We start from the raw sequence: 25,534 nt of genomic DNA, 5'->3' as shown, positions 1-25,534 counted from the left end.
CATCCCTCCAGAGTAGCTAGGACTACAGCCTTGTGCCACCACACCTAGCTAATTTTTAAATTTCTGTTTTTGTAAAGACAGGGTCTTGCTATGTTACCCAGGCTGGTCTTAAACTCCCTGCCTCAAGCAGTCCTCCCGCTTCAGCCTCCCAAAGTGCTAGGATTACAGTCATGAGCCACTGCTCCCAACTGAAATATGTGTTTATATTTATGTCTGACTATGGGTGTTTATTATGATTCAGACTAATAGTCCCCACCCCCTAGCTACATATTAGGCTTTCTGCCCCATTTCAGTTAAATCACAGTCTCTAAGGGTAGCATCCATATATTTCCAAACAGGGGCGAGAAACACTGATCCAGACCCCTCGACGCTTGAACAGATTCACAGAGGCAAGGAGACCCTCACTGAAACCGGAAAGGGATGCCATTAGGTCAGATCCTGTTCCTCCCTTACACTGATAGGAAACAACAAACTTCATCTCTTTGCTCTTGGCTCTTTCCCTTTGCAGCATTTAAACTTACTAAAATCACTTTTACCTACTAATAAACAAATCCCTCTTTTGACTCTACAGTCTCCCTCTAGCCGTTATCTTGTCGTTCCATCCTGTTGTTCTCTTCACAGCCACACCCTGTGTTTCCGCCTTTACTTCTCCTTCCCAGTTGAGTGTAGACTCCAGTCCTACTGTGCTCCACTGTCTTCCTAAGGTCCTAGAGTCACATTCCTAGATTTTGCACATGTTACTCTTCTGCCTGCATTTTCCTTCCCCATACATTTTTTCCTGGCATCCCCCCAACCCCCACTCATCTTTCAATACTTAGCAGTCACATCTGGGAAGCCTGTCCTGGTTGTCTCTGTCTGGATTATGTACCATTCCTGTGTGCTGCCATGCTATTTGTGTGGAGTTTGTATAACAGCATTTATTAATATGTATTGTAATTTCCTGCCTGCATTAAAAGGGTGGGCCTTTTTTAGAGATTGACTTGTTCATATACATTTTCATATCTAGTGCCTAAAAGTGCTCAGCATATAGTAGTTGCACAATAAAAATGCTAAATAAATTATGATATATTTATTTAACATTTTTGAGTACCTACTATATGCTGGGTACCATTTATTGAGCACTTAGGATGTTCCTGGTAAAGTGCTGAACACTTAACACATGTATTATTTAATCCCACAAAGTTAGGTACTGTTATTTTCCCTCTTACAGATGAGGAAATTGAGAAGTTAAGTGAATAAACCAAAACCAAATTGCTCTTTCTGGTATCTTTCCCAAATTAGTATTTCACACTTAATCTGGATTGGGGGACTTCTTTAATTTAAGCTGTAAAAATGTTAAAGCACAGTATATAATCATCCAATTATATTTATCTTCTAAATTGTTAGCATTACCAGTTCTTTCTAGAGTTTGTCAAGTGACTTTTTAAAAAGATAGGATCTTGTGTGGTTTAACTAGTAACTTTTTTTTTTTTTTTTGTCTAACATTTGTCATTTTGCTAGCCTTTCAATGAAAACAGAGGTCCAATAGTTCATTCTATTTGAGAATTTAGGAGAGATCAAGTGATGAAAATCAACAAATCATGCCACAACCCCCAAAGCTTAATCTTCTATCCCCACCAAAGAACCTCTTGAGCCAATAGTTTGAACACCTTTCCTAGGAAACCTGCTCATAAATAGAAAAATTGGCTGGTTCAACTTTCCCCCACCTTTCCTTCCTCCTCTTCCCTGCTAATGAGCAGTGAAATGGCCTAACGACTTGGGCCAGAGGGAAGGGAGAGCAGAACAGAGAGCCTGAGTAATCCACACACTGAATTATCAGCCCCTGTGTAATTGAGTTTTCTTTGGCTTCCTTTTCAGAGTTCAGCGTTTTAAAGTTATTGAGGGATGCACTGTTTCTGTAGGCAGTAAGACATTTCTGCCATGATCATTTTGATTCAGTTCTATCGGGCTAGATGGCCTGTGCTTCTGACAGGGACTCCAGAAGACAAGCTGGGAGAACTCAGAACGACACAGTTGCCTTTCTGCTGAAAGTCAAGCACAGAATGGCCTTTTCATGCTCTCGTCTGTTCGACTGAAGAGTGTTAAGGCTGAGGAGAGTTTGTGTGGCAGGAGCGGCCCTGGAAGAAAAGGAAGGTGCTGTGTAGAATTTGAATGCTGCCCAGTTTCACATAGATCCCGGAATGGGAAATGGCTGTTGGTGGTGGCGTAGGAGGAGCAACTCTGCTGGTTTGCCTGAGACTGAGTGGTTTCCTAAGATAGGAGATGTTCAGTGCGAAAACCAGGACGGTTCCAGGCAAACCTGGATAGTTGGCCATCCTGCATATTTAACTTAACTTTCCTTAGCTTAACAAAAAGGTCACAATCCATTGAAATCATTTATTATTGTCTTTAAATCCTGTCTGACTCATTGAATGACTCAGGAAAACAAACAAACAAACAAACAGGATTTCCTTGACCTCCCTGGAGTAAGCAGTAAAATGGAATGGACCCTTGTTGAAAGCTTTCTCCCTACTCACCTGTGTTTTGCTTTCTACTCCTTTGACTTAGAACTCTTGGCTACCCTGCTCCCCATACCTATGAGGTATTTATTTGTTTTTCCTTCCCTTCCCCTTTTGCTGCTGTGGCAGTAACTCCATGGATTAAAGAGGATGTACAGTATGTACTTTCTCCTACTTTGGCACTCAATTCCCGTAGCTCTGCTTAGATGCAGGTGGCTGAGCTGGGGCATTAGGAAGCCTCCGGGGGATCCACAGCTGAATCTATCAGGTCCTCCTGAAGCAGCTGGTATCTGAAGCAACTGGGCTGTGCCAACAGAAGCAAAGGAAGGGTGCAGTGTGGATGTGCAGGAAGAACACCAGACAAGCCTGTCTCTGCTTGAGAGGATCTAAATCACCCCATCTGCATGTGGAATATAGTGATTGTTCTGGAGAGAGCGAGAAGGGGAGGAGATGGTGTTTTTCCACAGTTATCAAGATAAACAGAGCAGCCAGTGCCGTCTGTGCAGCTGTTTCAGTGTGAGGATGAGCTGAGTTATTTTATTTTTACTCAGTAGGAATTAACACACACCCTCCTTCTTTTAAAGAGAGAGAGAGAGAGACTGACTAACAAAATTACTCAGTGATTTGAATCTTTCTGCAGAATGGTGATAATTTATGGGAATGTCTGGACATATCCTTGTTTGGAACTTAATTAGTGAAAAAACAAGTTCAGAAGATAATATAGCTAAGTAATCTGAGATAGCCATTTGAAGACCTGGTAGAAGGAATGGGATAAGGAGGGGGATGGAGGAGCAGCAACAAGGTGAGATATTGTTTTAAGACAAGAAGGAATAAAGAGTTGTAGCCCTCAGGCTGAAGATGGGAAAGGAAATGAGGAGAAATGGTTATCGTCTCCTGTATTGTTGTCCTAGTACCGACAGTCTCAGTGGTTGTACCCGAGTGATAGCAGCCTGGAAAGGCCAAGATCTCAGACTCAGTAAGTCCAGCAAAGATCCCTGCTCAAATTTTTATTTTTACAGGAATAACCAAAGGGATGGGGAGAGTGGAGCAGAGAGCCAGAATAATCCATTTTGCTCTTATGAAAAATAGTTAAGGTTTCAGGTTATGATGGCAGATTGTTACTCCCTTCAGAACACATCAATTCTCACTCCCTTCAGAACAAAACTCCACTAAAATAAAGTAAAGAGATTTTCTTTTAGGTGTAAACCCACAAGGATAAAGAAAACGGGAAGAGGAGGCAAAAACGTGGAAGAGAAAGATGTAAAGCAGATGAACAAGTGGTAAATGACTTAGCAGGCCCCCAAGAAACTGATTCCTAAGCTATCAAATCCTCAAAGGCTTAGGAATAAAGGCACCAGGTACCTCTGAAACTGTGATGAATGAAGTGGGTAGGGAAGGGCTACTGTGAGGAAGATTGGTTAACTACATGTTTATGAAACAATCGAGCTCTAGATCCTCTCCCCTATTTTATAGAAGTCTGACCATTTCTCCCTCATCGTGATGGAAAATTGGAAATTTATTCTCTGAGGCAGATAAAACAGAGTGTCTCTAAAACAGGAGAGACAACGTGCATAGTTGAGAAAGGTCATACCATAGGAGGAGACCCTACCTCTCAGTAACTCAGTCACACCTCCAACACACATAACCACCCTCCCCAGCACCCCCATCTTAGCTTCGAGAACTCTGGTAGTCAGGCCCATGTCTTCCATGCAAGGATTAGAAACATCTTCCTGGGATAATCTGACCATCTTGAGATGGAAGAGCTAAAGAATCTAAAAGTAGGATTTTCCTAATGGTGAACCCATTTAGGTAATCCTAACATGAAGCTAAAAGTCTGTGAGCCTCACTATATTCTTAGAATCTTCACTGCATTTCTAGTTTCCCTCCTGACAACCAGACATGTGAGGAAACTAATATGAAACAAAAACACCAAATAGAGGGAACCTATATAAGGATATGGAAACTTTAAAAAAAATTTTGCTATCTTTAAAGAGATTGAGGTACATATGGCAACCCTCGACCAAAAAGAAAGGAACATTTAGAGAATAAGAAGTATAATTAGAAATTTAAAATATTAAAGCAAAAATGGAAAACTCAGGAGGCATGATAGCTGATAAAGTTGAGGAACTCTCCCAGAAAGTAGAACAAGATGACAAAAATATGGCAAATAGAGAAAATATAAAAATGCAGGTCAAGATGAGGGAGTCCAATATTCAAAACTAAGAGTTTCATAAGGAAAAATTAGAAAAAATCCAGGGGAATAAATTAATAACAGTCATTCAAGAAAATTTGCTAAAATTGAAGAACATGGGTTTCAGAATTGCAAGGGCCTTCTGAGTGCTCAGCCCACTGGAATAAAATAGACCCACAGCAAGTCACATCATCATTGTCATGAAATTTCAGAATATAAGGGATGTAGAGAAAATCTACATGCTCCCAGAGCAGGGCATGGTTTTTAAAAAAAAAAAGACAAAAGGAAGAAAATAACCTGATCCAGTATCATAGTGGCTTCTCAAAAGCAAAACTAGAAGCTTCACAGGCAGTAAAACAATATATTCAGAGTCCTGAAGGAAATCTATTTCCAACTTAAGATTCTGTACCCAGCCACAAGACCAATCATATATGAAGGTGGTCTAAGGATAATGTTAACACAACATCTTAAAAATGTTATCTCCTAGAAACCATTTCTCAGGAAACTGTTTGTAAATGTACCACCAAAATGAGAGAGGAGACCAAGAAAGAAGAAAGTGTGGGATACAGGTCCAGGCTGTTTAACACCCGAGAGAGATTAAAGAATCCCTACAATGATGGTGAAGATGGATCCCGGGATGATAGCTTGCTGCAGGATTAGAGGGCAGCTAGACTTGACTGAAACTGTTCAGAAGGCCCAAGAAGACTTCTTCAAGAAGAAGAAATTTCAAAAAATGCCTGATGTGTCAGAATGTCTTGAGAGGAGCTCAGTCGGTTAAGGGAGAGTTAGAGGAACGAGATGAATTAGTGTTGCGCTCATACGAAACTAAGCAAAACAAAAACCAAGATTATTTTTAATTCTCACAGGGAAAAAAATTGTGCAGGAAAGAAAAGTACTCCACATATTAATTGTGAATAACATTTACATAGTCATAATGTAAGCACTGAATATTGATCCAACAAAGTTACAGTACAGTCTAACTTGGGGGGATGGGAAAGGGTACACGTGGAGAGGGAAAGCTAAATCCTCATCTTCTATAGTAGTAGGTTGGTGAATAAAGCCTAAAATTGAAGGTCAAGATATAACACTAGAAGCATGTTAATTATAGATGTGAGATAAATCCTAAAATAATAAATTTAAACAGGTAAAAATTATTGCCTCTGAGGTGGAGAGGAAATGGAGCATGGAGGAATATTTTTCATAATAAGCCTTATAGGTTGTTGGACTTTTTAAACTACATTTATATATAACTTTATTTTAAAAATGTAAAAGAAGAAAAAGAAATAGTGAAACCAGCTTTGTTTTGGTTTAATGAAGAGGCCAAGCAGCACAGCAGTAGCAGCGACTATTAGTAATATGATAGAATCTTCTTGCATATTAAAAAGAAGTCCTCTCTTACAAAGGACACAGTTTACTTTCTGTTCCTTCCGCTCATTAAGTTTTTCCTTTCCTGAATTTCTGAAACAAGTGTGAGGATTGACATTTTCTTTCTGATCACTGGCTTAGTACTAATGCTCTACCAGCAGAGTCTAGGTCATGAATGGTTGAACTCTCAAGAAGCTTTGGGGAGGGGCAAAAAACAGCCTTGCCAAACTACTCCCCCTCCCAACCTGCTTGCTAATCCACCAGAAATATGGATTGGAGACAGGCTTCAAAATTGAACTTCAACAGTGCATAGGACTCCTAACACATAAAGTGTACATATGGGGAGATGTCTTTTTAAATGATTGGGCAGACTGTTAGGTTTGAATCCCATGTCTGCTCAGCCCCTACTATAAGCAGACTCTGTAGACCACCAAATAGTGCCACTTGGAGCGTCTTGCTATTTTGGTTTCTGTTTTACTTGCATTAAAGTTCTAACACATTGACAGATTTCAGCAGCAAAATCTCTTATACCAGTAGTGCTGAAATTAGTAATCCTTCATGCTATTTGGAAACTGGAGTACAGGCTTCCACAGTGAAATTGGTCATGCACTTCCAGCTTTAACAATCCCTGAGATAGTGTATTATACATATCCATACTAGTTTTGGCACTCAACACAAAAATACTTGTGTGTGTCTCCTCTCTCTCTCTTTCTCTCCTGTTATTGTTTGCATTTCTGTGCTGTGGTGAGCATTTTCCTCAAGTTTTCTGCAGTATTATTTTTATTTACTTTGACTATTCTGATTCTTTTTGGTAGCTTTATGCATAATTTTATTGATGCTCAAATTGCATGCTAAGTAAATCTCTGGATTTTTTTCTTTAATGATTCTTTCACTAAGTAGAGGTTCAGAATTTCCCAAGGGGAAAAGGAGGGTCCTTGAAATTTTCTGTGAACATTGAAGCAGTCTAGGGATAGTAGGTGGGACTTCAATGCATTGGGCTTGTTTTCTGTAAATACATTTCAGTTAGTTCTCTGAGAAGCAATTGCCTGGAACACAGGTTTCTTTACATAGCTTGTAGAAAATACAGAGGTTTCAAGGGCCATATGTTCTGTCGAGCTTTTGAAGATGAACCTATATTATTGTCATATATAATAATACTGTATACATTATATATATTCATTAGATATATTATATATATGAATATATAACACAACTGGTTGTATGAGTGTACAGAGTATGGGTTTTCCATGAAAAGAAATAATGCCTGCAGAGGCTGTTTGTACAATATGCAGAAGTGATTAGCTTTTATTTTAATTCCAATGCTAGTTTCTCAGGAGTCTAGAGTAAGGATTTGTGATTTCCTCACTCCCTATGCTCTCTTTATTACTCTCTTGGTTTTGATGCTTAGTTTTCAATTCTGTTTTTTAAGCCATCTTGGGCAATTCCTGTCTGATTTATCAGGGTATATAATGTTTACATTCTTAGAAGGATTCTTAGATTTTTCTTTGGGGAGAGACGAATTCTTTTTCCTTCTTTTGCTTCTCTTCCTCCTCTATTTAATCCTCTACTGTAAAAGAAAAAAAAGGACAAAAACAGATTCTTCCAAACCTTAAACTTTGAAGTTACAATTAATGGCATATGCCCACCCTAGTCTTAGGTTAAAAAAAAGGAGAAACTTTCCTTGCCCTGACACTAAATAGCAGGCATGTTACAGGTCATAGTCACCAAATGAGTTCTTATAGATTCATAGGGAAACGAACAAATTTAATTTTCTCCTGCTTTTTCTCTAGTTCACAATTCCATTAGACTCATTTGTCTCCATTCATGGAAATGCATAGCTTATTGGATAAACTGGAAAAGATAATGCAGACATTTTGAAGATAAAACTAGTGAAATTCTCTCCCCGGCCCCTAGCATCTTGGGCTAGGGGAAAAGTTAATGAAAAAATGCAAATGTTGAACTTTTGGTGAATTAGTTCTGTTTCTTAAAGTATACTTCATGTTGGTTTCAAATGTTTTATTGAGTAATAAAATTGGTTAAAATTATTCCCATGTGGGAATTTGTTCACATTAGCACATAACAGAGACAGAGAAGGGGTTGGTTTGTTCATATTCATTTTTCTTTCTCCCTTGCTCCTCTCTTTCTCTATCCCCCTCCCTTTTTCTCCCCGTCTCTCTTCTTCCCCTCTCCCTTATTCATTTTTCATTTTATATACTCTACATCTCATTTTCTCTCTATATAATCCCTTGAAAATTACAATCTGAAAAAAATGGAAAGAATAAAAAGTAAACTAAACCATGAAATAAGCAAGACATTGCTTGAAATTCAAATCAGTTCCTCTTTCCAGATGCTAAGAAGCCTACTTAATTAGGTTTTTGCCTGTATCCTGCTAAATAGCTGTAATAGGTGTCCTATGTCGACACCTCAGACTCATTTACATTATAGCCATGTTCTTAGACAGAGCTAGTTGTACTTTTCCATTTGACTCTTCTTTTATTCCAGAAGGTAGGAGTTTTATGTCTGTTTATCCTTCTAATTTGGCAACTTTGTCTATAAAGTTCAGTGCTAAATAGATCACCTATCAATCATTGGATAATTATTTGATTTTTAAATTTGTTGTTTATCTCAACTTTAAATGTAAGTTCTGTGAGGGAGAGATTTTATCTGTATTATTCAGTACCATATTCCAGCACCCAACAACAATAGCTACCACATAGTAAGTGCTCAGTTAATATTTGTTGGATGAATCAGTGATCATGAGTTGGGAAGAGTGGGTAGAAAGGTAATTAATTCTCCTTTAGCTATGTTTGTTTTATTTTGGTCTTTGAAGCAAGAGTAGTTCCTGGGAGGACTTTTAATATTCATGTTGCTAAATTCAGTGTTTCAAGATTAAGCTACCATATGTGAATAGGTAATAAACTCTTACGTCCTTCTCTCTACCACTACTACACATGTGGAGCCTGGGATTGAGAAAAATTAAGGAACTTACCCCATTTGTATTAGCTAATGCATTATGAAGCTCTGACTGGAACCTAGGCCTTTCTTTTGATTCAGTTCTATCAAGTCATATAGTTTGATATGTTTTCATCTTGCTTTCCAAACTGTATTATAAATTTGTCCAGATCAAGGCTTATGTCTGATCAAGGCTTCTGGCCGATTCTTCATGGGGCTTAGCATTATTTCCTATGTCTAGTAGACTTTTTTCTTTTTTTCTTTTGAGACAGAGTTTCACTTTGTCACCCAGGCTGGAGTGCAGTGATGTGATCATGGCTCAGTACAGCCTCAACTTCCTGGGCTTAATTGATCCTCCCACCTCAGTCTCCCGAGTAGGTGGAACTACAGGCGTGCACCACCATGCCTGGCTAGTTTTTAAATTTTCAGTAGAAACAGGGTCCCCCTCTGTTGTCCAGGCTGGTCTTGAACTCCTAGGCTCAAGTGATCCTCCCACCTTGGCCTCCTAAAGTGCTAGGATGACAGACATGAGCTACAGTGCCTGGCCCCTAGTAGATGTTTATTAAATCTTTGATAATAGCAAATTTACCCAGTATACCTTGTATGGTATATTTGCAAGCAAAAAAATGTACATGAATTAAATACATTTTAGATCTTATGTCATTTTATATAATTTATGTAAATATTTTAATTATTTTTGATATTCAAAATATAATTTCATACACTGAAGGCACATCAGGCACATCATGGCAAGTTTTAGATTGTGCATATTTGGCGAACAGGAAGAGCCTACTATTCAAAATTCACTTTTCCCCTAAATAAAAAACAACAGTTACAGCCGGGCGCAGTGGCTGATGCCTGTAATCCCAGCACTTTGGGAGGCCAAGGCGGGCAGATCATGAGGTCAGGAGATGGAGACCATCCTGGCTAACATGGTGAAACCCCGTCTCTACTAAAAATCAAAAAATTAGCCGGGCCTGGTGGCGGGCGCCTGTAGTCCCAGCTACTTGGGAGGCTGAGGCAGGAGAATGGCGTGAACCTGGGAGGCGGAGCTTGCAGCGAGCTGAGATCCGGCCACTGCACTCCGGCCTGGGCAACAGAGCAAGACTCCGTCACAAACAAACAAACAAAAAATTGAATATTTATCTCTAGTATTGGAATGACTTTCTGTATTAGTAATTATTTCTACCCATCTCATCCCTTCCATGTACTTGATTCTATGTAGTATGTGTTTTCTTTCAAATACAGGACTTCCTGTTTTGTTTGCCCTTCGGGTTGAACAGTGGAGGTGCCAGGACATGATTGCTCCCTCTGCAGGGCAAATGGTCAGATAGCATCAGGGCTGCTCTCTGAGACAGTAGCCTCTGCTTAGCCCTGTGTGCAGTGTTTAACCTTTCAATAATCCTTCCTCTCCCAAACAAGCAAATGCTGCTGGGTCCCTTTGCTGAAGTCAGTACAGGAGAATCTATAGCTCCACAGATCAGCCAGAGGGAAGGTTTTCTAAGAGTAACAAATCTTTTTTTGCAACATGCTTTTTCTAGAAGCTTTTTGTCATTCTGGCAGTAAACTTGTTTTCTACTTGCTGCCTTAGCAACAAGACCTGAAGTCACTCCCCCTCCAGTCAGTGGCTTGATTATAAGAGCACTAACATTATACACAGAACTAGAAGAAAATTCCATACTGGGGAAACCCACAGGCATTACCTGCTTCTTGGGTTAGAGAATTATTTATGTATATTCTTAGTATCTCCTTAAAGGAAAAGGTCAAATAGGAATCTTGGAAATGGTGCATCTGAACCTTGGGTGATCTCAAATCTGGAGTGAATGCTGTAGCTTACGTTCTTGTTAGGTGCCTGCCTCTGGCCACAACAAAGAACGGTGTTTCTCCGCAGAGTCCTCTGTGGTTACTGAAGGAAGAGCCAAAATGTTAAGGTTCCCTTCTTTTGTACCAATCTGAGGCTAACTCTCGTTTTCAGGATTCTTTGTTCAATCCGAGAATATAAAGTTCAAATTGAGAATAAATATTTGTTTACCAAAGAATAGAATTCAGATGGATTTTAGCTTTAGTTAATCCCTTGAGAGCTCATTTAAATATTTCTTGCCAAATTCAGTTTTATGTTTTAATAACACGTGCTCAGTACAGAAGTTAGGTGATCACATAACTAAGGCAAAGGTTAAGGATTAACTGTAACCACAGGTAGGCTTGTGCTCCACTAGAGCTGAAGACTGCAAAATACTAGGGGTTTAAAGTTGGAATGCACAAGTTGCTGTTTTTCTGTATTTTCTTTAGTATGTTAAAGATGTACTATATGTGCCTTAGAAATTAAATCTGGTAGCATCCTCATAAGCAATGATGGAAAGCTAGATTAAGAAAAGGAACTCCTACCTTCCCAGAACAGGCAGAGAATGCCGTGAAATCTCCAAAGCAAAATGTCTTTAGGTCATAGTACTATGCCGTCTCTCTGTAAAGAAATGCATTTTTTTCTTAACAAATTCAAATTCCTAACTTCCAGGGCTTACAAAAAAAGAACCACGTCACCGGGTATACTTAGCTGGACCACATGGCCCTGAGCAGTCTCCCTGGATTTCACTTTCTCTGCCAAGAAGGGATCCTGGGTTGGAGGAAGGGAGAAGATACGTTAAACTTTAAACCCAAATATGGGCAAAAGATTGTTCCCTTGCTTCCTCATGCTTAGTTAAGACAGGTCAAGAACATTTTTTTAAAGGCTAGAGGATTAAAGCGAGAAGTGCCGTAGAGCCAGGAAATCTACATTCTGAATGTTGCTTGCATTCTGAATGTCTATGGCCCATAGTCCCCATACTGTGGTGCCCTAAGAGGAAGGACAAGCCCCTTCCTGTGTTCCTGAAGTCTTTGCCTTGGCCTGCCTCTCATAGATGCACCATTTTAACATCTAAAGTCAGTAACACAGTAATCCCCTCTTTATCCTCGGGATAAATTTTAAGACCTTCAGTGGGTGCCTGAAACTATGCATGGTACTGAACCCTATATATACTGTACATTTTCCTATGCATACATACCTATGGTAAAGTTTAATTTATAAATTAAGCACAGTGAGAGTTTAACAGCAATAACTAATGATAAATTAGAACAATTATAACAATATACTGTGAAAAGTTACGGGAATGCAGTCTCTCTCCCTCTTGCTGTCTCCAAATATGATACCGTCCTGCAGGTAACTGAAACTGTAGAAAGCAAAACCACAGGTAAGGGGGGACTAACTACTATACTCTCCAAGACAACCAGCGTTCTCAACGTCCTAACCAAGAAATTCTGCATCCTGTAATCTCCTCTTTGAATTTCTGTTTAATGGTATCCTCCTCTGCCAAGCACTGCATCTGATATTTTAAATACTTGTCTCATTTAAATACCCTGTAAAGTTCGTGTTATTGACCTCATTTTATAGAGGAGGAAAGTAAGTTTAAAAAAAAAATTGGGGGGGTCAGGTGCGGTGGCTCACACCTATAATCACAGCACTTTAGAAGGCTGAGGCAGTTGGATTGTTTCAGCCCAGAAGTTTGAGACCGGTGTGGGCAACATCTCTATAAAAAATTAGCTAGGTGTGGTGGTGCATGCCTGTAGTCCCAGCTACTTGGGAGGCTGAGGTGGGAGAATCGCTTAAGCCCAGAAGTCAAGGCTGCAGTGAGGCATGATCGTGCCACTGCACTTCAGTCTGGGCAGCAGAATGAGACCCTGTCTCAAAAATGTATGTATGTATGTGTGTGTGTATGTATGTGTGTGTATATATATATTTTTTTTTTTTTTTTTTTTCCCTTTAGTGACACACTTAATTAAGTGATGAAACTGGGCTACAAACCTGATTCTGTTGAACGCTAAAAGCCACATTGTGTCAAAACTCTGTAGTGCCTTTCAGTTTTAGAGTGCTGTCCTTGGAGGGTTCAGTTTTATTTTATTAAAGAAGACAGAATCTCGTTCACCCACAATCTTATATCTCCTAGAAATTTCTGTATTGAAACATTCTGTTCTGAACTATGTTCAGTATCCAGTCTCTGTCAGCTACTTGAAGACAGCTAACATAGGGAAGGGAGGAGAATATTGGAAACAGACTGTTACACTATGGTTCACGTGGACAGCATTCACCCTCATCAGAAATGGCCAATCTGTTGCATATCTGCCTTCCTCTGCACTGTTTAAGTTTTAATTATCTTCCAACTGTCTGAGCTGCTGTTGAGGACCTCAGCAAGAACAAAGGATATTTGTTCTATTTTTCAGCAGTTCTCCTCTCTGCACACTGATGAAGTCACTGGCTGCCAGTGCCCTTATTATCTGGTTAAATCAGAGTCTGACTTGCGCTGAAAAGGCAAAGAAATAAATCTTAAACTTTACCTATATTCAGGATTTCTTGTGACAGAGAAAATGTGATACCTACTTCTCCAGTTTTGGTGTTATGACCCAGAACCAAGTTTTGTTTTGTTTTTCAAAAAAAGCAAAAAGAGAGAGGACTCTCCCATTCCTATCCCTTGGATTTTTCAATAACTTGGGTAGTGATAACTTCTTTTACCTTGGGGTGCTCCACTGTGAGCACCGTTAAGGAAATATGCTGGTGGTCAAGGATGGTACCTGTGCTGTCTCCTCCCCCTTTCAGTCGTTGCTCATGGATCAAGGCACTACTCCTGTGCTGGACAGGGCCTTTTTTGTTGTGGTGGTTTGTTTTGAGACAGAATCTCACTCTGTCACCCAGGCTGGAGCACAGTGGTGCGATCTCAGCTAACTGCAACCTCCGCCTCCTGGTTTCAAGCGATTCTCCTGCCTCAGCCACCCAAGTAGCTGGAATTACAGGCGCATGCCACCACGCCTGGCTAATTTTTGTATTTTTAGTAGAAATGGGGTTTTGCCATGGTGGCCAGACTGGTCTTGAACTCCTGACCTCAAGTGATCCACCCACCCAGACCTCCCAATGTGTTGGGATTACAGGGCCACCACGCCTGGCCCTGAATTCTTAATGTAGAGTTTCAGGCTGCTCCTCCAGTCATTGATGTTGGGCCATTAGTTGAAGCCTTTTGCCATTTCTAGGCTAGATCTTTAGTATGGGGAAAGTCCAGGATGTTTGCAACTTTTTGCTTGAGAAAAAGGAGCTTGGCTTCTTTCTTTTGATGTCACATTTTTTTAAAATATGTATTTGAGTAGGGACATTACACCATTTTTGCAAATTATGCTATTTTTTTTTCTAGAGACGTAGAAAGCATTGTAGAAGTAGAATAATTAAACTTGTTGTGAGCATTGCATATAACAGGCTGATCAGAAGGTGTGATATATAATGGTGAATTGCTCATTTGACTTCAGGATTATGCAGCAGAGATAACATTATCTTCATTTACACAGAACTTTTTATCTGGAGGCATCTCTCAATGCGTTTCCCACCATATATATTATTTTGTTTGTTATCACAAATAGTATCATAAGGGTATAAAATGTATTCCAGTATAACTTTTTATTCTCAGTTGCTTATAACTGCGGGGCGAGAGAGGGGAGGGTTGCGTATTTTCTTGCATTCCTAATGTTTGCACTGGGTAAAATTTGGGAAATAAGTTGTCTAAACTTGGAAAACCTGATTCCATATATTGTTTTAAAAAGAAAGAACAGGAGGGAAGGAAGGTTATTGAATCCCCTTAGGTTAGCCTGGAATATATTAACCTTAAGAACCGCCATTGGGAAAAGACCCTGTTAGTCACTTCCTGGCTCTTCTGTGCACAGTAGGAGAGCTGTCTCTCCTTTGGTAGAGATTTGAGCTAGAGAGTAGCAGAATGATGTGATCAAATTCCACTAAACCACATTCCCTCTATTCCCTCCAAGGTTGCAGACAGCAGCACTCAGGCTGTCACAGCCATATACAGTTGAAAATGCTATGCTGGTTGAGTTCCTGTGGGTTTAAGGAAATGGACAAAATTAGATTCAGGCCAAGGTGCCAGAATTAATACACTCCTTCCCTTCCAGAAAGCATCAGGGAGATTGTCACTGCCAAAGTGAAGGACAATATAGTCTTTACTACCCAGACCAGTAAGAACTTATGTTGAATGAACCTACCCATCCCCCCAAACCCAGTAAAAGCAGTACTTTCTGTCTGCCTTGAGGGTTTGAAGGAACAGATTAGGGCCAAATTCCTGCTTAACCAGTGGGCTCTGGTACATGTAGCAGTTGCCTTGATTCTCAACACAGGAAGAGTGGTGTCTCCCTGCAGTAGGTGTGAGCACACTGGACAGGCAGTTCAGGAGATAGCATTAATATTGGTTATAAAGATGAGTGATCAGCTCATGTCAAGGAGCAGATGGCTAAATGAGGTGCACAGGGAATGCCATGACAGTCAGGCTTGAAGAATCAGGAGGGAAAATAGCCCATGATATAAAAACCCCAAATATAGTCTCCTTAATGTGAATTTTCTAAATCGGCATTTACATTATACAGTTAACTTGGACTGATGAGAAATGTAAGGAAATTACTGAATTAGTGAATAGCGATTAACTCAGAAGTAAAATTATATCGTCTAAATTGAAGGTTGTTTTACACAGCAGAGGGGTGGAGATTACTAAAACCTTGTCCAGTCTGTCATGTCCTAATTGAAATCTGTTCATTTAATATACCCCATCCTTCAGAGTGCATAGTTTATAATTTGGGAGGCATTATCAGTTAATCTAGTTACTTTTCCTGGTTCTTCCTTTGAATTCCAGTAAGACGGTGTGTGGCACATCCCTCGTGGAGTCATGTGACACTCAGAAGAGTGAGTTTATCTGTTCATTAACCTGTGAACTGTCAGGTCCCTTTGGAGAGTGAAGAGAGCAAGTTACTCCAAGGTTAATGCTTGTTTGTCGGAGATGAAGTCTCCAGGGAATTAAAGAGGATGAACAGGCCAAGATGCTCAAGGGCTGCCCAGTGAAACTCTGCACTGTGTGCAGGTGCCAGATTGATGTGGCCAGGATGGAGGCTGCAGAGCAGGCTGGGCCATCTCTGCAGATCACTTCCTCTGGTCAGGAGACTTCCCAGCAGTCAAGTGGGAGGCTGGCGTCAGTGTATAAGGTTAACTTCCTAACAAAGATTTAGGAGCATTATTAAAATAAAAGAAACTGTGAGGAGTTTTCAGTAGTTTCTGGATTTTTCCTTTTAAAGAAGAAAGCAATATTGATTTCGTGCATTCATCTCCAATGGATGAAATCTTCCACTGAGCTGGAAAGCATCTGATTGTGCACATGTGCTCCCGCACATTCCTAACCACAAGGCAAGAGCAGAAGCTACTTGGTGTTATCTGGTAAAAATGTCTTCAGGTCATGTACCTGACTGACATTCAGGGGTTGAACTGAACAGCACCTGGTTTGGTTTTTTTGGGTAAATCCAATCTAAGTTCTACTTAATTTTCTGCAAAATGACATCTCCCTTATTTTGCTATAATTCTTCTAGGTTCAATCGGAGCTACCCATAAGGAGCAGATACAGGGTCTGAGGTCAAGCTTAGAGTATCCTTTCTTTGGTCTATATCCTGGTGTACTATATGTTTAAGTGACGTGTCTTATTCTGGTATCCTTGGATTGGTTGTGGTGGGAGCTCATTTTCAACAGATTTTCTTTTCTTTTTACCATCAGGTATATTCGAATTGTTGGGACTCACAACACAGTGAACAAGATTTTTCACATTGTGGCTTTTGAATGTATGTTTACAAACAAAACCTTCACTCTTGAGAAGGGGCTGATAGGTAAGTATCACAATTACATTTTTATATATATATTTAGGTATTTTATCTTCGAATACTTTGTTACTCTGTTAAGTTATCTTAATCAGTTCTAAGGACTCTGGTTGATTTAAATGCCTTATTGCTGGGTGACATAGGGAATGGCTTACCTTTTTTAGAAGTATTCAAAATAGCAATTTCAATGAACTTAAAAGAATGAATGTAAATGTTGTACTAGTGCTTCAGAGTTGAAAATATTTTGGTAATTCATTCAGATTTGCTATGTAGCGAATGTTTGTGATGGTCGGGTGAAGCCCCTCACACGAAGGGATTTAATGATAGGTGAGTTTGAAGAGAAGTCTGTATGATATTGGTTGGATGTTCAGACTTTCCATGGCTGTGCAGGTATTTTGGCCTTTGATTTGATAGGAGTGGCATGCTTAGCTGTGGAGGTATCTTCTTTTCATGGATATATAAATTCATATTTGCCCGATGTAGCCTCAAGAAAGTTCAACTCATGAACGTGCCTCCATATAATTTAAATAAGACCAAAGCGACTGAATTGTCACTTTTGAATTGTCATTGCAAAAGTCAAGTGATTGGATGGGAAATACTGCCTGACTGATATTTGGAAAGAGGATTTTAAATTTTGGTGTAATTGTTTGCTTGGTTGTTTTCTGTCTTGTTTTGTTTTTATTTTCAGTAATGGGTAGTCTGGGCATTGTGCACAGTCCATCCCAGGTCTTGACATTCATGAGTAGCTTTGCCCATCCAGACTGCTTATTCTGCTTTTTTTCCCCCCATGCCCATAGGTTTTCACTCACCTGCTGCAAAGATCATGCTTAGATCAATTAGCTCCTCGATTCTGTCCCTTTATTGCAGTTTCCTTTGAGAAGAGACTTCGTATGTTCCGGTGTGGGGATAAGATGACCTTGCCTTGTGGTCTAAAACAGAATTCTGTACCTTTACAAAGGGACTCATGTCACCTCTCCTTCCCAAGTTTTGTTCATGTTGGCACACATGTCCATATTGACCTAAAAGCATGGGAATAACTATAATGAGAAAGATGAGTGTAACTTGCAAATGTTTATTAACTCTTTAAATGGTCATAGCCTAAATTTTCCTAACATCTGCTGAGTCTAAAGCCTAATCCTTTACTTACGGAAATTTGGGAGAATAATATTAATAAAGTAGCAGGAGTGGAAAATTTTCCAATATAGAGAGTATTTGGAGCTCAACTGAAATAGCTGCCTTGGTTTTAATTTTGTTATGAATATACTTTTAACATTAAATATAAACATTAATAATTTGTGTGACTTTTGAGTAATTTGAAAGTTAGCAAGTTTGAAGCATTACCTGATATTATTGTATTTTAATTCTGTAGGCTGTACAGAATTGTGGTGATGGAGGGTTGCTGGGAGGGCATTCTTTTTCACCTGTTGTTCAGGCTCTTCTACAGACTGTAGGCCTCACTGTATATCTGACTGTGTAGTTAGGAGAGCCCTCAGTGAGAAGGATCTTAGAAACCAAGACCCTTCTTATTTACAAGATGTGTAGCATTTGGCTACTTATTTCAGCTCAGTGCACTGCATTTTTGAACATGCTGCATAGAAGGCACCATCTACATCAGTCAGCCCCCTCTTCTTACTGGAGGAAGAACAGTTTTGTGGACACTGTAATCATGAAAGAAACAAACCTGTCTGGCATGAAACTCAGGATTGGTTGTCATGAGGGGTGCTGCTGTTGGTATGCATGTTTTGTCCAAATTGAACTAGTCAGCATCATCAGAAGCCGTAACAGTCTCAGATATGTTGGTGATGAAAGAAAATTACAGAGATACAAAAAGTGTTTTTGGTGCAGGTGCCAGATTGATGTGGCCAGACATCAATTAGACACTCTTCAAGCACTCTTCCATGATGCTCACAAGTTTGACTGCAAAGAGCACTGTAATCATCTGCCTGTTATTGTCCCTCAGCCAAATGGGAGCAGTGGTGCAGGTAGGCAGATATATACACGCGCTTGCCAGAAGATGGTCTGCAGTGGAACCCCCTCTGACCCTCCTTGAACCATCCTCACAGTTCAGAGCTGCTCATCCGCGGCAGTGGTGTGAGTGGTAAGGAAGTTCAGGGGGATTTCATTATCCTCTGACATTGCAGCTCTGCTTACCTTCCAGAGGTGTTTAAAACAGTAATCTCCAGCTTTCCATGTTGATTATCTCAGGTGCATTTTAGCAACACACAGGCCTTGGCCAGTCACCCTACTGGTCCTTGACAGGTCCTCTACGGGGGTACAGGTATGTCAAAATCACCTGGAGTTATTTTTAAATTGCAGATGCTTACTTCTTACACTTTCTTATATCCTGTGAAATATGCAGTCCCCTCCTGAGAATCACTGATATGAACTCCATGATTTCTTGGGGAAAAAAAAGTAAAACTAAGATAATGTCATCGTAAGTAATTAGAGTGTCAAATCCTACTTTTTTTTTTTTTTGAGACAGAGTTTCACTCTGTTGCCCAGGCTGGAGTACAGTGGCACGGTCTTGCCTCGCTGCAACCTCCGCCTCCTGGGTTCAAGCAATTCTCCTGTCTCAGCCTCCCAAGTAGCTGGGACTACAGGTGTGTGCCACTATGCCTGGCTAATTTTTGTATTTTTAGTTGAGACAGGGTTTCGCCATGTTGGTCAGGCTGATCTTGAACTCCTGACCTCAGGTGATCCACCTGCCTCGGCCTCCCAAACTGCTGGGATTACAGGCGTGAGCCACTACGCCTGGCTCTCAAATCCTACCTTTATGTTTCTAGATTCAGAATGTTTTTCTTTCACAATTCCTGGTCTTCTTTTCATAGTGCAAGCTCCTATAATTATTCTTCTGTAGGCCTCAAAAATCACTTTTATAATATTTTTAATTTTAAAAAGTCAGATTCTAATGTTATTATTTAAAATATATAATGATGACAGGAAATAACATAAGTAAAAATAAGCACACCCACTATATGAGATTTTAGTCTTCTTTTCCCACCAAAGGGGTTCTTTCCCATTTTTGATGACTGTGTCATGCCTCATACAGCTTCACTGGCACAGATTCATGGGAGGCTTTGAAGTCCTCGGGTTCACATAGCCACAAGAAGAGGCCCTAGTTCAACCGCGTTGCCTGGAGCCGGGCCTTTCTCCCACCTTTGCTGTTGCCACTATGACCTCTTCTCATTTGGTGGCTGCATCTGGATCTTGTTGGAATGTATTCTTTCCTGGGAGAGTCAGCCTGTGATGACTGTCTCCTCTGTGTTAGGAGGCATTTGTAAGAAACCCTAACCTGTCTTACTAGTGAGGCATGGAAGAAGTAATTAGAAGAGATGTGACTGCTATTTCATAAACGTTCAACCTCCCAAACAATGTATTTACTTTGCCTTAGCACTCCACTTTGGTGATACTTGCATAGCATTTGCCAAGTCCTTCTGATTTTTTTGTAATGATTTCCAAATCTGCCTTTTCATTTAATCTTGTGTTTAAATTCACTTTTTAATGCCCTACTAGTTATCCAAGTAGAGAGAGCAGTACCTATCACCCAGCTTTAAAGAATTATCAATTCACAGCTAACCTAGTTTTATCTGTATGTGATCTACTTTGTCCCTATCAGATTATTTTGAAATTAATCTTGGACATTTTATCATTTCATCTATAAATACTTTATTATGCAAATCTAAAAGTAAGGCCTCCTTATTGTAGCCATAAGCACAATGCCATCATACTACCCTAAAATTGAACAGTAATTCCTTAAGAGCATTAAATATGCAGTCAATGTTCCAACTTCCCTAATTGTTTCAAAGTCTGGAGTCAGAATGTGTTTTTATAGGTTGAGTAAATCAGAATTCAGATAAGGTCCATATTATGCAAATAACTGTTGTGATTCTTAAATCTCTTTATAGGTTCTCTTCTATTATCTGTCTATCTTTGTCTGTTTTTCTCTAATTATTTATTTGTTAAGAAACTAGGCTTTTCTCATATAGAGTGTCTACCAGTCTAGATTTTGGTCATTGAATTTCCATGGTAATATTTAGCATGTTTATCTTTTGCATTTCTTGTAACTTGGTAGTTGGATAGAGCCTTAATCAGATTCAACTACTATTTTTTGGTAATAATGTTCCATAGGTAGTGTTGTGTGTATCTATCCAGAAGCAGAGAAAACCTCTAGTTGTCTCTCTCTTTTGGATGTTCACATCCATTAATGATTATTTTCTGGATTCATTATTTCGTAATTTTGGATTACAAATGGTTATTTTCCAAGTATGTCATTCCTTCTTCATTTAGTCCCTAGAAAGAGAAAATTTTCTTCAACACTCATTTAGTAACCCTGAGATACAATTCGCTCAGGAAAAGAAGGATAAATATTACATTCTTTCCCTTTGTTCACCAGTTTTCAAAATAAAGAGGTGGTTCCCTAGCATCCTTCAAGGGTGACAAAGGTTTGTTTTGGGATTTGTTAGGGGGAGGTAAATACATATCATTTTGAATTTGTGGGAATAAACACGATTGAAATCTTTTAATCACTTGCGGTTATTAGTAACGATATTCAAATCATTGTATCTTTAGCTTCTTCAAATTGGTTTTTGAGTCTTTTGATAAGACTTTAGTAGTCCTTGATAGCTCTGTGCTTGCTGGCATAACAAGATGTACTAGGTTTATTTTGTACGTTTCCTGCCCTTGATCTGGAATCAGCCATTTCTTCATGAAGGCTTGGTACTGTATAGAGGAAAATTACATTTGGAAACCTCAGTGTAGATACTGTAGATGATCTTTGCTACTGTGTTTGTTGCTATTTGTAGACCCTTTAGTAGACAGAACTAGGAAATACATGTACATACACTTAATTATTTATATGACATATATTTAGCAGATGAAATGTATCATGAGTATATAGTGACACTTCTAATTCAAATTCAGTACTATAAGATTTTCGTTTAAGCTTTTGATCTTTCTTTCATCTCTTTTTCTTCATAGGTAAAATCTTGGTTATCAGTGATACAGTGCAATATTCATTTGCTCTGTCGCCAGTACATACAGAATAGCTATGAACCATATGATTACTGAAAATAGCTTTAAGATTTTTGTTACTGATTTTCAGGTCCTTCTATCTCTAGAAATATACAGTAAAATGACAATGTTTTAAAGTCACTTGCAATGATTCTCTGTGTAGTTATGCCACTAGTTCAGTATACAATTAGGTTCATCTGTTCCATTTTGCTTTCAATATTTAGGGATTGCCTTTAAAAAACTTTTGTTTCCTAACTATGTAAAATACTTACATTATTCTAAAATCAAATCTACAAAAGAGCTATATTCAGATAAATGAAGCTTCTATTCCTGCCCTCTCTACCTCTGTAAATAATCTCTTTTTTTTCCTCCTTTAGTTTGTTGTTGTTATTATCCTTCCATTTAAAAGTGGGAAAAATATATTTATTTCTATATTTATATTTTGTATCTTCCCAATGTCTTTAAACAATTGGTAGCACACTATATACCATACATATTATATATTTTTTACTTTACCATGCTTCTTTTTGTTTCTTTCTTTCTTTCTTTTTTTTTTTTTTTTTTTTTTTTTTTTTTTTTTTTTTTGAGACAGGGTCTTGCTCTATTGCCCAGGCTGTTCTAGAACTCCTGTGCTCTAGACATCCTCTTGAGTAGCCAATAGGACTGTAGGCACATACCACCACACTTGGTTTCACCTTGCTTTTCTGTACTTAAACACTTATTTTGGAGCTAGCTATAGAGAAAGATATTATTTGTTTCTTTTTGTAGCTGCATGGTCCTCATTAGTATAGATATACCATCGTTTATTTAACTGATGTTAAATAAACAGTTTTCTATTGATGAACCATTTGGGTTGTTTTCAATCTTCCACTCCTACAAATAGTGCTATTGCCTTGTGTATAAGTCTTTTCCTATTTTTGCCAGTGTATCTTTGGGATAGATTTCTAGAGAAGGGATTGTATGATCAAAGAGTAAATGCATATAGAATTTTCCTAGATATTGCCAAATTCACTTTCATAGGGATTATAACATTTTAAAATTCTCACTAGTATTGTATGATAAAGCCTGTTTCCCCACAGCCTTGCCAGTGGAGCATATTGTCAAACTTCTGGACTTTTGCCAGTTTGATAGGTGAGAAATGGTATCTCAGTGCAATTTTAACTGCATTTCTCTTATGAGAGAAATTGAGTATCTTTTCATATGTTTAAGGGCCATTTACATTCCCTTTTTTCTTTTTTAAATGGCTCTTCTCCTCTTATGAGTCTTCTAGATGAATAGAGAATATGGTTTTAGTAAGACTTGGGGGAGCAGTAAACACTTTACACTCAGATTGGAGTGTGACATTCAGCATTACAGAAGTCTGTTTGTGGCTTCCTAAGTTCTCATATGTCCCCCTCCTGGTTTCTCCCGAATAATAATAGAAGTTCTCATATGTCCCCCGAGGTCAGGAGATCCATCCATGGTGTCCCTGGTTCAACTACTCTCTTGCTGAGCTGAGAGATGAGAATCAACAAAACTAGAGCATAGAGCTCTAGGTTCAAAATTATGGTTTCATTAACCCTTTCAAAGAATAGGAATAAGATTCTATTATCAGCTTTAGGCTATTAAAGTGTTACTTTTGTGTCTTACCAGCTTGGATCCAGGAAGACTGGTAGCTTTTTGTTCTGTACAGTAGACACCCTTATCTGTGGTTTTGCTTTCCGTGGTTTCATTTACATGTAAGCAACCATGGTCCAAAAATATGAAATGGAAAATCCCAGATAAACAATTTGTAAGTTTTAAACTGCATGCCATTCCTGGTAACATGATGAAATCTTGTGCTATCCCACTCTGCCCCACCAGGAATGTGAATCATCTGTTTGTTGAGTGTATCCATGCTGTATATGCTACCTGCCTGTTACTGTGTAGTGAAAAACATAGTGTATATTGAGTTTGGTACCACATGAAGTTTCAGACATTCACTGGGGATCTTGGGACATATCCCCTGCGGGAAGGGGGGACTACTGGGATTGATCTAGGGCAACCACAATCAGCAGCATAAGTACAAGAACTCTGTTGCTGAAGCTGTTGGTACACTCACTACTGCCGCCACACCTGGAGTTGTGCTATCTGAACAGAAACGCTGGAGTCCATATTCACCTGCTGCTACCTTCAGTACCACTAGAAACAAATAGACAAGAACATGTCTTTTTCCTTCCTCCTATATTTCAATCTCCCACCAGACTCTTCTGTTGGCAGAACAAAAAAACAGCCTGGTAAGGGGAGTCTGGGTGACTGTAGTTTTCAAAGGTTTAGCCTCTGAGATCCAGTGTAGAACAAGGGAAGGAAGAAAGCTGAAAGCAAACAGATGACTGACACAAAGACAGGAAGACAGGCAGTGTAAAGGAGGCTCCTTCCAACAGGAAACTTACCATCTGATTCAAAGTAGCCGGACAGTCACACTGGCAAGGTATGGAAATAAGTGGAGTGGAGAACAACAGACAAAGGCATAAACAGGCATGGAGAAAGGTTAAGTATTGATTTGGGCTGCAAAGGAACCCAACATATCTCTTGCCTAGTAAGATAAGGCTTCATGAAGAATGGTATTTTGAGCTCGGCCTTGAAAGATTCAGTAAATATTAAGGGGCATTACAGAAGTGCTAATTTACATAGCAATAATACTGTTTCCTTCAGAGGAGCTGAAGCTAGTAAATAAAAATAGGTTGTCTGTGGTTGCTACTGTCATTTAAAACTATTTTGAGATTGTAACAGTATGTTTAGAATGCTGTAAAATTTCTGGGAAAGTAAACAGAGTTGGAAATCTGGGCTGTGAAGGGTTTTGGCATCCAGTGGCCTAGGAATATAATACAACTTCTGTGCTTCACAATTATGTTTAGTAAAGTGAATGTCCTCCGGAGCAGAAACAGAGATTCGGTAGTGAGGGAGTTCAGTAGCAGATGAAGGTGTTAGAATGTGGCAAAGAAGCAAATGTCCTGGCTTGGCAGAGGGGCCTTAAATGCCTTAATGCAGATAGTTTCCTACAATGGCACTGGTGAATCTGAACTAGTGTAGACCAGGAGGCTGTGCTTTTCCAAGTCCTATTTCTCTAACCAGATATTAAGGCTGGTTCTGCTTGTCAGTAAAGCTTAACTTCTTTAGCTATTGTAAATTTCTTGGCATTAAGCAGACATTTATTAAGAGGCTGCTGAGTGTATCTTAGACACAGGGGAGAGAAAGACACATGGGTGTAGTTTCTGCCTTGAAGGATCTTAAGAGCTAATAGAGAAGAAAGACACTTAAACAGAAGGTGACAACTCAGTAAAATAAGTCATGTATCCGGAAGTTTCAGCAGATGCTGTAGGAATGCTGAACAGGGGGCATTAACCTCAGCTGAGGGAATGGTATCAGGAAGACCTACTAGTGGAGGGTATGAATTGGGTCAGGGATATGGTTTGGCGGTGTCTCCACCCAAATCTCATCTTGAATTGTGATTCTCATAATCCCACATGTCGTGGGAGGGACCCGGTGGGAGCACCGTTCTTGTGATAGTGAGTGAATTCTCACGAGATCTGATGGTTTTATAAGGCGACTTTCCCCCCTTGTTTGGCACTTCTCTTTCCTTCTGCTGTGTGAAGAAGGTGCCTTTCTTCTCCTTCCCCTTCTGCCATGGTTGTAAGTTTCCTGAGGCCTTCCCAGCCATGCAGAATTATGAGTCAATTAAGCCTCTTTTCTTTACTAAATTACTCAGCCTCAGTTATTTTTTCATAGCAGCATGAGAATGGAATAATACAGTCAGTCCTTAAGGAAGGGAAGAGTAGGGAAGCTCAGG

At 39.4% G+C, this 25,534-nt stretch overlaps 1 protein-coding gene across 2 annotated transcripts in view; it reads left to right on the top strand.

Annotated features, from left to right (window-relative positions):
- The window catches only part of BTBD9 (BTB domain containing 9), an 820,757-nt gene that overhangs the window by 626,720 nt on the left and 168,503 nt on the right, over positions 1-25,534 (top strand). For both annotated transcript variants that reach the window (XM_050787637.1, XM_050787636.1), the window contains one exon: positions 16,616-16,725. In XM_050787637.1, coding sequence (XP_050643594.1) covers positions 16,616-16,725 — 110 coding nt within the window. The remainder of the gene's footprint in view (positions 1-16,615; positions 16,726-25,534) is intronic.

Source organism: Macaca thibetana, chromosome 4 (genome assembly GCF_024542745.1).
Source record: "Macaca thibetana thibetana isolate TM-01 chromosome 4, ASM2454274v1, whole genome shotgun sequence".
In the NCBI taxonomy this organism is placed as follows: Eukaryota; Metazoa; Chordata; class Mammalia; order Primates; family Cercopithecidae; genus Macaca; species Macaca thibetana.
Note: the sequence above shows the minus strand (reverse complement) of the source record. Positions and strands in the feature narration are given on the sequence as shown.